Source organism: Scylla paramamosain, chromosome 34, assembly GCF_035594125.1.
Source record: "Scylla paramamosain isolate STU-SP2022 chromosome 34, ASM3559412v1, whole genome shotgun sequence".
NCBI classification, from domain to species: domain Eukaryota; kingdom Metazoa; phylum Arthropoda; class Malacostraca; order Decapoda; family Portunidae; genus Scylla; species Scylla paramamosain.
In genome coordinates, this window is record NC_087184.1 from 15,808,821 (window position 1) to 15,822,719 (window position 13,899).

The 13,899-nt window shown below is 40.1% G+C and overlaps 1 protein-coding gene across 8 annotated transcripts in view; it reads right to left on the reverse strand.

Moving 5' to 3' along the window:
• Window positions 1–13,899, reverse strand: part of LOC135090280 (dynein intermediate chain 2, ciliary-like) — a 45,020-nt gene that overhangs the window by 26,066 nt on the left and 5,055 nt on the right. For 2 of the 8 annotated variants that reach the window (XM_063986919.1, XM_063986917.1), the window contains exons 1-4: window positions 12,642–12,971; window positions 9,504–10,194; window positions 5,927–6,028; window positions 1,433–1,565 (exon numbers count right to left, since the gene is read on the reverse strand). In XM_063986919.1, the coding sequence (XP_063842989.1) occupies window positions 1,433–1,565; window positions 5,927–6,028; window positions 9,504–9,646 (378 nt within the window). In that variant the 5' untranslated portion in view covers window positions 9,647–10,194; window positions 12,642–12,971. Of the gene's footprint in view, window positions 1–1,432; window positions 1,566–5,926; window positions 6,029–9,503; window positions 10,506–12,641; window positions 12,972–13,899 lie in introns of those variants that run through there. The other 6 variants (XM_063986916.1, XM_063986912.1, XM_063986915.1 and 3 more) reach the window with 5 other exon arrangements.

The window sequence follows — 13,899 nt, forward strand, 5'->3', positions numbered from 1 at the left end:
TTCTTCCCCTTTTTTCTTCCTCTTCTTCCTCCTCCTCCTCTTCCTCTCCTCTTCTCTCTCCCGTAATTTCAGACGACAATTTCAGATCCATTTTCCGAGGCATTCAATTTTTTCTTTCCTTTCTTCTTTTTTTTTCTTTCGTCGTCAAAGTGATCATCATATTTTTCTTTCCTTCTTTCAGCTCGTACCTTCAATATTTTTCTTTTCCTTTCTTTCTTCCTTTCTTTCTTCCTTCCTTCGCCTGAATGACCATATGTTTATTTATTTATTTCACTTCTACCTTATTTTTTTTTCCTTTCTTTCAGCCCGTACCTTAATTTTTCTTTTCTTTTTCTTTCTTTTCTTTTTTTCTCTTTCGTCACCAAAGTGATTATCCTATTTTCCTTTTTTTTTCTTTCTTTCTTTCAGTCCGTACCTTCAATTATTCTCTCCTTTCTTTATTTTCTTTTCCTTTCTATCTTTATTTCAATCTTCAACATTTCTTTTCCTTCTTTCCTTCCTTGTCTTTCATCACCACCTTACTTTTCCTTCCTTCTTTCAATCAGGAATCTTTAAAAAAACACAAAAATCAACCGCTGCAAGAGCCAGACCACAAGGAAGTTAACACGCTCCTTAAAACAGTCTGGCAGGGAATCACGGGTGAGTTTTGGAAGCGTTATTGATTCCCAGGCGGCGACAAAGCTGTGTTGTAGTGGTGGCGGTACTTGAACGTGACACCTCCTGACGCAGAGACACACGAACTTTCCCGCCACCAACACGGGAACTCGCTCCACTACTGCCTCACGTCCCTAGGTTGGTCTTCTGGTGTCTTTCGTCTGTTCGTCTCGCATCGCTTGGTTAGGTTAGCAAAGAGGGCTTTCGGTACCGTGATTATTATATATATATATATATATATATATATATATATATATATATATATATATATATATATATATATATATATATATATATATATATATATATATATATGATCACTTACAACTTTCCAGATACTTTTTTTTTTTCTGTTTCAGTCTCGTACAAAATTTTCGTAACATAGTAAACAAAATTAACTTCACAATCACTGATACGGCTTACATTAGAGATAAAAACCATAACAAAACCCAACAAACTCACGAAGAATCACACAGACTAACTAAACATAGACAAAACAAAGTGATAACCCAATGAACCCAACATAAAACCACTTTAACTAAACATACACAAAACTCAGCCAAACAAATAAGGAAGGAAACAGGAAAGACGAAAAAATAAATAAATAAAATAAATAAATAAATAAATAAAATAAATAAAAACAACACCAAAACCCAACAAACTCACAAAGAGCCACTTAAACTAACCAAACATTCACAAAACTCACCCAAACAACGAACCAAGCCTGCAGGAGAGATAAAACCCTACAAAACCCAACAAAGGAACCACCACTACTCACTTTCCTCTGCGGTGTACGAGGCTGCGGCTGTCTGAACGTAACCTTGGCACTGGGACCTCTCGAGCTGCCCTCCTTCACTGCCTCCCCGTCCCCGAAGTCCCCAGCGTCAGCACGGCCTATCACTGATCGCATCCTGAAGGCAAACAAAGCAACCTTCAGTCTGGGGAACCTTACCTGGCGCTCCACTTGCTACACCTGCATGGCTACACACAAATACGAGTCTCGGCGTTGGTGAATGGTGCTGTTAGTCTTGTGAGAGTTATATACATTGAGTCTAAGGGTGCTTATTCTACCTTGAGTCGTGAGAGTGAGGTGGCAGTTGGGAAAGTTGTATGAATTAGGAATGGAAGTAAGAGAGGTGAGATTTGAGAGTAGGAAAGGAGGAAGATGGAAAGGTGTGTATTATGGGATTGAGAGGAGGAAGGAGATGGAAGTGTGAGTGATGAGGAACATGGTGGGAATTGTGAAAAGGAAGGGGAGGAGATGGAAGGCGTGAGAGTTGTAAGGAAGGAGTATGAAATGAGAGGAAAAAGGAAATATAAGGTGAGTTAAGAGTTAGAGGGAGGGAGTTGATGGAAGGGTGGTGGTAATGATAACAAGAAGAAGGTAAGAAATGATAAGAGATGATGGTAAGGATAAGAGAGTGCATGATGAACAGTGATGATGACAATAACATGAGTGTAGATGATAAAAAAAAAAAGTGATGATAATAATAATGATAACAATGATGAACCGGTCTTTGAAATTAATACACACTCTTTTTTTGTTTTTAGATTAAAGAATTTCTCTCCAAAGTATAAAATTTTAAATCATGAACAGTAGAAGAAAAATTTTAATTCATGAAGTATATATCAATCAATGATAATAATAATAATAATAATAATAATAATAATAATAATAATAATAATAATAATAATAATAATAATAATAATAACAATAATAATAATAATAATAATATGTTGTTGTTGTTTTTACTTTTTATTCATTTTTTAAAAGCAAAACATGATTAAAATTTAAACATAATAATATACTCACCATTTCCACCAATACAAAAAAATATTTAAGAGACGCACAATGTGTATCCTTTAACCCTTTGACTGGTGCGGCTACTCCTTCAGCTTAATGGAACGATCTAGTGTAAATATAGCACAGAAAGGCACCACTGGCAGCAACGGGGCATTATCTATTAGTGTCAGCCTTCTTGTGTCTGTTATTATATTTGTACTCAGTGAAAGGGTTTGAAATTCCTCAAGAGAAGTAGTAATTGTCTTGTTCTATTAGCACTCAAAGGGTTTTAAATGAGAAAGACGTCCATTTTCAGATTAAAACTTAGATACTGAAAATTTTACTCATTTCTTTAATACAATTTTTTTTTTCCCCCTAACTCCAATGCGGAAAAATAAGGAAAATTTGAGGTTGTGTAAAAATGATGAAGGTAAAATATGCAAACATACGAGCCACAAAGATTGAGGATATACAAACAGCCCCAAGAATAGAAAGAAAACAGGCAGAGTCTTCGCTGTTTCCGCCACCAAAACAAATGACGCGCGAGAGACACAGGATTGGAACACACGCCCGTGGGAAGGTAAATACTGTAAGCTCATTCCTGTTACGAGAGAGAGAGAGAGAGAGAGAGAGAGAGAGAGAGAGAGGAGAAGGAAGGAAGGGAGGGAAAGAAATGAAGATAATAATTGTGATTGTAATAGTTGTAGTGGTGGTGGTGGTGGTGGCGGTGGAGATGGTGGTAGTAGTAGTAGTAGTAGTAGTAGTTGTTGTTGTTGTTGAAGTAAGAAAAAGCACAAGAAGAACAAGAACAAGGAGAACAATAAACAACAATAACAACAACCACCACCACCACAACAACAACAAGCAGAAAAGAAAAAAAAACAATAAAAAAACAAAGAAAAAACAATAAGAACAAGAAAAAACGAGAGAGAGAGAGAGAGAGAGAGAGAGAGAGAGAGAGAGAGAGAGAGAGAGAGAGAGAGAGAGAGAGAGAGACAGACAGAGACGAGGCACACACACCACTAAATAACAAGCCCGCAAAATGCTCCTTATTCACGGGGCTACCTTGAGGAACTGGCTGGCGGAGGGAGAGCAGTCCTGAGTCATGCCTTTGATGATTTAGGGCAATTACTTCTGTGTCTGGAGCCCGTAAGAGGAACGCCAGTTGAGGATTATCACATAATCATCCGGAATAAAGATTGAGTGGTCCAGGAAGAGGAGGAGGTGGAGGAGGTGGAAGAGGAGGTGAAGGAGGGGAGTTTGAGGTGGGGATGGTGGTGGTAGAGGAGGAATAATAGTGATAATGATGACAATGGTGATGATGATAGCCAGAATAACACCAGCCACAACAACAACAACAACAACAACAACAACTACTACTACTACTACTACTACAAAGATGAGGATATGGAATACAACTACTACTACTACTGCTACTACTACTATTACTATTACTACTACTACTACTACTACTACTACTACAACTACAAAAAGAAAGAGGAGGAGCAACAGGAGGAAGAGGGGAAGGTAGCAAGATTATTTAAAAGATAAAAGAAAATAAATTGTCAGAAAGATGAAATAAAAAAAACGAAAATAAGTCGAGAAAGAAGAATTACACGAGTAAAGAAGAATGAATGCTGTAACACACACACACACACACACACACACACACACACACACACACACAAAGAAGAAGAAAAATCATATGGATGCAAAGAAAACGCTGATACAAAGAAAACGGAGTTGAGAAAAAGAAAACTAGCCACATCTTCCACAACTAAAACATTTTCGTTTTCTTCTCTCATCGCCGCATTGTGACATCTCTTGCTGTCTTCCACCGCTATTTTCATGCTAACTGCTCCTCTGATCTTGCTAACTGCATGCCTTCCCTCCTCAATGCACATGACCTACTTTCTTTCACCCCTATTCTGTCCACTTCTCTAATGCAAGAGTCAACCAGTATTCTCAATCATTCCTTCCTTTCTCTGGTAAATTTTGGAGCTCTCTGCCTACTACTGTATTTTCTCCTTCCTATGGTTTGAACTCTTCCATGAGGGAGGTTTCAAGACACTTCTCCATTTTTTCGATAATCCTTTTGACTTCTCTTTGGGGACTGGCACTCTAGAGGTCCTCTTTTTAATGTTTTTTGTTGTCCTTGGTCAGTGTCCCTCTTACATAAATAAAATAAAAAATCTTCCTAGCTTTTATCTCACTGTATTCTACTCTTATCTGATTTTTATGACTCGAAGTAACCTGTATTTCCTCTCCCTACTTTCTACCTTGCCCTGGCCTGACCCCTTCCTACCGTGCCGCCCCGTGCCGTGCTGTACCCTCATCACAGTCTCCTCATGGTCTCCTCGTCGCCGCGCCTGACCTGCTCAACACGAGAGGACATGCAGCGCTTGCCGACCCGCCGCCCTCACGTGACAGGTGGTCGATAACGAAGCTAAACGCAATAAACTTCTTAGTGTATGAGTGAGTTGCCTCATGCGTCTCTCTCCGTCTTTCTGTCTCTCTTCGAAAATTGTGAGGAATTATCGCATATCCAGATGACTTGATTTTTTGTCCCTCGCAGTTTGAGTTCAGTGTATATTTTGTTTTGCGTGTATTTATTTGGTTATTTATTAATTGTCCGTCGCTCTGTGATGTTATTGAGAGGGAGAGAATTAATTATCGTACTACACCGATGACTTAATCTTTTGTTCCTGGCCAGTTTTGGTTAAATGTATCACCTTTCTTTATGCTTTGCTGAAACTAAGGAGAAATTAACGTATATACTTGCATGGCTTAATTTCTTTGTTCCTTCGTATTTTTTAGCTCAGTGTGTCTGTTTCTTTAAGCTTTGTGTAAATAATTGAGTAAGAGAAACGGTTTTAGTACTTGGATTGCTTTTTTTTTTTTTGTTTCTTTCATATTTTTTATTTAATGTGTCTGTGTTCTTTTAATTTTTTGTGCCTTCTCATTTTCAGCTCAGTTTGTTTTGTTTTCTTTACGTTCTGAGAAGTAAAAAAGTGATTTAAAGCCTCTTTCATTTGACTGTCTAGGTTTGTTGGTATAAAGTGACGACACGAATATTGAGCGACGCGCCAAATTGCTCAGTAAACTGCCAGAAAGAAAGATGGTGAAGGAGGAAAAAAAAAAAAAGAGAGAGAGAGAGAGAGAGAGAGAGAGAGAGAGAGAGAGAGAGAGAGAGAGAGAGAGAGAGAGAGAGAGAGAGAGAGAGAGAGAGAGAGAAGACGGAGCGACTATTTCTGCACTCAAGAAAATTCAAGGAAAAAAAAAAAGAGCATGACCACAAAGCTTCTGCAAGCAGTTACACACACACACACACACACACACACACACACACACACACACACAATGAGAGAGAAAAACATCCGTCACGAGAGCTGAGGGAGGTAAGTGAGGAAGAGGGGGGGCGGTGCGTGTGGCCCCAGACGGAGGCCCCACGCGGCCCCACGTGGCTCATCACAGGGCGCGGCGCCTCACCTCAGTAGTAGCCGCATGCGATGGATCCTGGCGGAGGGCGTGGGCTTGCCGCCGCTGCTCTCCTTGCGCCGCGGCGTGGCAGGGGTCGTCGCCGCGCGCCTTCTGAAATAAATGAAAAAAGTCTCGGTTAATCACATTGAAACCCCAAAATTGTGCACAGATGCATGCATAAATATATTGGAAACCAAATGGACTTTCTACACGAACTTTCAAGGAGGCAATGAAGGCAAGATTTTTATATGATTTCTGAAAGACCAAGGCAAAGTTTCATCATCTCTAAAAACAGTACAACTAAACAAAACAACAGTGATGTGATAATCCCTCGCTTCCCTTACACACATTATGAGTTAAATCATCTGTTAATTTCCATCAATGACAGTTAAATATCAACAACTATTATTCAAAGACAGCTTAAAAATATTACAAATACCACACACTTCATCACCAACACGGCATGACTGAGTGATTCCATTGTCAAAACTGAGACAATAAAGACTAAGACGCAAGAAAAGAGGAAAACAAAGACAAATCCGCCATAAAACTTCAGACTATCAAGATTATTCATCATTTTCCCGTAAGAGTTGATCGTGTTGCGCAAAACGATTTAAGTCTTTCAATACACTTTAAGGGTAAAAAGTAAAAAAAAAAAAAAGAAAAAAACTAATAGAAAGTCAAGGAAAAAAAATCTGCCATAAAACTATAGAGAAGATCGTGTTATGCCAAAAAGTAAAACGTGAAATGAAAAAAAAAAATAAATAAACAAAGATACACAGCCAAGGAAAAAAATAAATAAATAAATAAGCCACTAAATTTCAGACTATCAATTTTTTTCCCTCGTCATTTTCCCGTAAGAGTTGATCGTGTCATATCAAACGATTACACCTCTGAGCTCATTTCTCATTTCAGAGTCATGAGACAGTAAGTGGTTCGTTGCTTCGTGGTGTCATGGCGGGGCTCGAACTGGGTGCCGTTGGTTTGGTGGTTAATCTGGACTTCGCGTGTTGGTGTCGCCCCGAGGTGACTGACTGCCGTGATTCTGGAGTTTTACGAAATGTGTTGCTTTTTAGGGAGTTTTTTTTTTTTTTTCTGGGACGTCGCATAAATTTGATCTTGAAGGAGTGAAACTTGATAAATTTAGTGATTTACGCACACACACACACACACACACACATAAACAGATACATAGAGACAGACAGATTGGTAGACTACAAACTGAGTACAGAGTTATATATTACTATTGCAAAAAGTTCTATACAATGATGTCAATATCACACACACACACACACACACACACACACTACCTCTATACGTATTGCTCAAGAACATTCAATACTCCAAAACAAACTCTTTAACAACTAACAAAACTAATTATATAGCCAAAAGTATCATGAACATTAATCTCAGGTACCACACACACACACACACACACACACACACACACACACACACACACCATGATGGAATGCAAATGACTGGCCAGGTTTTTGTTACGCATCTAATACCACATAAGTCTCTGGAGGGCCTGAGACACGAGTGCTTGAGTCAACTGTACTGTGATAAACTTTTAGTCCTTATTGAGATTACATTGCAAGTTCCTGTGCGGATTGCTGCGTACTTCACTTAACTGTTCTGGAATGTTCTGGAGCTGCGTACTTCACTTAACTGTTCTGGAATGTTCTGGAGTGTGCTTTGCTTATTTCTTGTTGTAGCTGTTGTTAGTGTTATTGGTGTTGTTATATAGTTGTTATTGTCGTTATGGTTGTTGTTATTATTGTTGTTGTTGTTGTTGTTGTTGTTGTTGTTGTTATTTCTTTATTTTTAAGGTACATTAATTCTCTGGACAGATGAAATGTATTTTTTTGTGCAGAAATAGCAAGAAGAAGAAGAAGAAGAAGAAGAAGAAAACCAGAAAAGAAAGAAAAAAAGAAAAAGAAAAAAAAGAAAAAAAAGAAAACAACAAGAACAAAGAAAACAACAACAACAACAACAATACCACAAACAAAACTAACTAAAACCAATAACAATAACACCAAAAACAAAAAAATATATATATAAAACCCAAACCCTCTAAAATTTCCGATACCTCAAAAAAAAAAAACGAAAAAAAAAGGAAAGGGTTCAGATCATCTTGGTTAAAATTTCCTTATTACACTCAAATTCACCTTTCATGCAGGGAATTACAGACGAAGGGGTCACGTATGCCACCAACACTTTATCCTCGCAGCTCGTGTCACGCAGGAGTCTCCCTCGCTATTCAAAGGTATTCGAAACCCCACGTAACCGATGCTCTGGTGCTTAAAAGTATAAATGAAAGACTCACGTTAAAATTTTCATGCGCGTGACTGTAGATCGAATGTGGATAGTTTAGTTTTTTGTTTTATTTATTTATTAGTTTTTTTTTATTTATTAGTTCAGTTTTTTGTTTTCTTTATTTGTTTACCTTATTTACTTTATTAACTTATGAGGACTTTTTTTCTTATTTGCATTTATTTATTTTCACTTATTTACCTTATTTTGTTTATCTATTTTTTTTTCTTTAGTTTGTCTTTAAAAACCGTGATTATAAAAGAAAACGCATTGGCTTTTAAGAGTTTCAAATCTCTTTTCCATTATTCATCTATTTGTTTTATCTATCCCTGTACTGTTTTGTTTATTTATGTACTAATGGAAATGCTTTAAGTTTGCGATGTCTTTGTGTGTGTGTGTGTCTGTGTGTGTGTGTGTGCGTGATAATTACATTAAAACTCACGTGAAATGTCGACAAACTATAAAAAAAGACATGAGCGCGAAATTGCCCCCCCCCCTACACGCACACAGCAATAATTAAATAAGTAAACAACACACATATAAGTAAATGGGCATAACTAAAACAAATAAACCGATATAAATAAGTGTGTTTGATATTTAAGTACTTCTTTTTTTTTTGGACGTTCACATCAGCGTAACTTTTCGGCCTAGCATGTAAAAGAGAGTAAGAAAAGAAAAGTAGGAGGGTTACTATCTAACGCACGCAGGAATCAGTGAAGTAAATGAGGTTGTTGAGACACTTAACGCCACACGAAACACCGAAATTGGTTCACGAAGCATTGGGGTGGTTTGTATTGGAACTTGAATCATTCCTGAACCTATCATCACCACCATCATCACCAAGCTACAATCCTCACCACCACCATTAACACCAGACTACCTCTATCACCATCACCACAACCACCAGCACCAGCACTCCACACAGTAAACACCACAACACCACATAAGCAACACATCAACAGGGCACATCACAGCACACCACAAAACATCATATTCATCAACAGCTAGGAAGATCACACCACACATCACCACATTACCAACATTTACCAACAGTCAGGAACATCACAACATGCACCACACATCACCACATTAACCAACATGCACATCACATTACGTCACCAACAACCAGTAACACCACAACACCACATCACTAACATCACACTGTACTCACCAATCGGTCGCATCACAAACACTGACATACCGTACCAGACATTCCCTTGCACCACACGACCCTCCTCCAGAACAGAGACGCGCCCTAGCTTACACTCACCCAGCCTGCGAGGGGGACTGCCCAGGCATGGCGGCGACGGCGGCGGCGGCGGCGGCAGCGATGGGGCGTGGCTTGGATTGAGGTCTTCCTGGGATGGAGGTGAGGGAGGAGGGGTCTTTCCTTGTCCATCTAGACCGACCCATGTTCTATTAGTGTGTCGTTTCTCCTTCCCAAATTGAGGTACAACTGCCACTAACAGCGGTCATTTTCCCTCCCGCAGGACTGATATTGGGGTTTGCAGGGGGTTTTCAGGGGGTTTTCATGGGTTTCCAGTGGTGTTCAGGGGTTCAGGGGTGTTTACGCGAGGCCTCAAGGGTTTATGACCACTCAAACGTTGTATTTCTCAGAGTTACTGGCGGTGATCAAGGGTTCCGATGTCAGCCTCGCCTAAGTCGGTGCTGCGTCGTCCGAAGTGAGGCTACAGTAAGGTCCACTTCAGTCTCTGCCTCATTGTCTATTGTCTTGATGTCGCCGCCTTTGATGGTCCGCTATCAGGGTTTTCTTTCACTTTTCTACCCTGATTGAATGCTGTCTCACAGATTATATTTTCCGCTTGTCACAGATCAAACACTCCGCTTTTTAAACATCGGACAACAAGATTATTTCCGCTTCTTCAGTGACGCGCTATTAACTGTTTCCTTCACCAAGATGACGCTGTCTTTCCCGGCGACCATCAGAGGCAATGTGTGGACTGTGGTAGCGAGAAAACACTAGATGAAGGATGAGCAGGGAGGGAACCATGACACCAAAGTGCAGACCATGCCGTATAATGAGAACGCTAGGGCGCGAGTATACCTATTGCTGCATGACGCCGTGAAGCTGCATGACTCTCCGGTATGCTGCCAGACGGCTTACTGAGAGTGAGGGAAAAACTATCGTACACTTGCTACACAAAATGTATAGAAATTGTATTCACAGGAACACAAAAACGTTTGAGGGAAAACGCAAGAGTCCACTAGGCCTAGGCTACACATGACAGCCCTAGTGTAAGAATACAACAAGCCTATGTCCTTCTACAATCCATACCCCATAAATTTGTCTGATCTTTCAAAGCTTCCTATTGACTACACAAACAACCTGACAACTGAGTTTGTTCCAGTCATCTACCACGCTATCTGGCAACATTATTTCCTACCACAATGTTTCAAGATAGAAAATCGAAAGACACAGCATTGGATATGGAGAAAATTTAAAAGTTCACGAGAAATTCAGTACTCGTAAATCTTATGTAATTGAGTTTATATATTATGAATTATTTAGAGTGGACGAAAAAGGACATAAGGTTGAATAATGAGAAAGTGTAAGATTTAAAGGAACTATGAATGAATGAAAGGGCGAGACAGACAGAAATTCCCAGGAAGGAGACACGAAAAAGGAAGAAAGATTAAGACAAGTGACAGAGGAAGGATAAGAAGCGAAAGGAGGGAATGAAGGGAGACAGAGGAAGGAGAGAATAACAAGCGAGAGAGCAAGGGAGAGTGGGGAGAGACGACATGGGTAAAAAGTATAATTGAAGAAGGGAGAGGGGAGAAGAGAGAGAAAAGAGGGGAGAAGTATTAGAAGTGAGAGGAGGAAAGAGAGGAAGGGAATAGAAACAAAGACTGAGAATGTATGGGAGAGGAGGAAAGGAGAGGAAAGAGAGGGTAATGTAAGAATAGAACGTGACTAAGGAAAGAAGGGAAAACCAGAGAGAGAGAGAGAGAGAGAGAGAGAGAGAGAGAGAGAGAGAGAGAGAGTTGACCTTTGTCTGAATAAAATTTCTCCATATTCTCGTCTTATTATTCATATTTTCAACTTGACATTATATCATTTTTTTTTCATGGAGACCAATCTTTTCACCTGAGAGAGAGAGAGAGAGAGAGAGAGAGAGAGAGAGAGAGAGAGAGAGAGAGAGAGAGAGAGAGAGAGAGAGAGAGAGAGAGGGAAAGAGAGAGCAAATTGCCTAAGGTCATAATAGTCAACTCAGATTCTTCTACGAGAGTTTTACAAATACCACAAAAAAAAAAAAAAATATAAGACCCTGCAGCCGTCACGAGACAAACAAACAGACAGACAGACAAGCAAACAGACAGACAGAGAAAATTTAGACGCTAAAAAACAAAACAAGAGGAAAACAAAGAATAAATGCAGACACGACACGAGCAAAACACCTTAAAAAAGAAGAAAAACCTGAAAAACAACAACGTAAACTATAAAAAACACGCAAACTATATCAAGATGGATTCACAAGGAGTATATAATAACAAAGGAAAAACCACGAAACAGCAGCCCTAAGAGAGAATGTTATCATCTCACACCTCCACCTGAGTGTCCAGGAAAGAAACACTGAAAACACTTGAAATAAAATTGATACGTATTTTCATTAATCTTCGTATATTTTGTGATTAATACGCTAACTGACTATTTGACTAGCTAACTGATTGACTGACTGACTATTGAACTATCTTAACTAATTAACAAACTAATTAACTAACAAACGAACGAAAGCAGAACACGGAACACAGAACACAACACAGGGACATAAACAACACATAAGGGCACACTCAAGGAAAGGGACAGGAAAAAAAAAAAAAACACGGAATACGGGAAACAGGAAACTCAACACTAGACAGAACACCTCACTTAGAACACAGAACACAGGGACACATCACACAAGAACACTGGACACGAGACACAAGATACTGAACACTGAACACGAGGTAGACACTAGACACTGGCAGCACACCACGGACACACTCAGGCTACAGATGCATTCCCCCAGTAGGCTACACACTCGCCTCGCCACAAACACACACACACAACCTCGCCTCGCCTCGTCTCGCCTAGCCTAGCCGTGGACTCTTATCAATACTCGTAAATATGACGAAACAAAGAGCAGGGGAGGAGTCACAACGAGCCACAGCAACGCCTCCTCTAGCTGCTGACAGGGCGCGAATCCTAAGGGCACTGGGACACGCCTCACACACAACGTAACTGACACTTCACTGAGTCTATGGCCTGAAGCAAATCCGCACCGCACCTCTTCTTTTAAAAGCCTTCGTTTAGTTAAAGTGACACGAGTTTGTAAGTGGCTTTTTACGGTTCTAGTGACAGATTAACATTTTCTACATTATGAACAGAAGAAACACTCGTAAGAACCCGGATAATAATCTGTGGCCTTAGAATGTCGTGGTGAGAGAGCAGAGCGTTTCAAAGCGAGTGAGGGAGTGAGTTCCGTCCCACCGCCGCGACTCCCACGCAGAGACCCACACGAGGAGCCTCAGGTCAGCGGTCCAAGGAGGCGCTGCCGGCGGAGACTGGCGGAGGTGGAGCAGCGCGTGTTAGCGTCAGAAGACCTAATGACTGGACGGTGCAAGCGCTCGTGTGTGTGTGTGTGTGTGTGTGTGTGCACGCCACCCAAGCACCGTGCCAAGGTCTAGTCAGGCTCCAAAAAATGGCCCGTTGGTGACATGCAAAAAAAGAAAAAAAGAAAGAATGAGAAGAGAGAAAGAGGAAAAGAGTATTATATCTTCATCTGTTTATGATAATATTTCCTTTTCTTTTTTACTTCACGCTTCAAGAAATGGCCTATTGGTGACATGCAAAAAAGGAAAAAGAGAAAAAGAAAAGGAAAAAGAAAAAAATATTATACCTTCACCTATTTATAATAGTATTTTTTTTTCTTTTTTCTTCTTTCTTCTTATCAGAGGGATGCTTTTCAAATTTGTTCACTGGTGCGTTTATATATTCCTTCTTTGTCTGTGATTTTTTTTTTCTTTTTGATGTTCGTGTGTGTGTGTGTGTGTGTGTGTGTGTGTGTGTGTGTGTGTGTGTTTATCATTCTCCTTGCATGCTACTGTGCTTTGCTTTATTTACACGAACACAAGAAAGAGATCACGGACACACACACACACACACACACACACACACACACACACCGCGCGAGTGGCGTGTGCGAGGTGGTCAGAGGTCACTAATGGACAATATGACAATCCGGCTTCGTAAATATATGAATATCCACTCTTACTCTTTATTGTTTTGTGGCAGGTGGTGTGTGGTGGCGTGTGGTGGTGTGTGATGGCTTGTGGTTGCTTATGGTGATATGGCTGTCTGTGGTGGCGTGCGGTGATGTGTGGTGGTGTGTGCCGGAGACCTAAGGACCCGAGCTGTGGTAATACTGGATGAATAGCTGTAATTTGCTGTTTCGTTTCGCTCTGCTTCGTTGCTTCATTACTCTGTGTTTCTGCGAGTCTAAAGTGCTATAATAGACTGAGTTTATACGCCAAATTAGTCAAGTTCTGGCCACTCCACTCTTCACACCTCAGCTGCTGCTCCTTGCCAAATAAAGCCGTATATTGATTTTTCCCAAGTGTTCTCATTCTTTGCCACACGAGGCGTCACCAGTTTTAACCTCTTA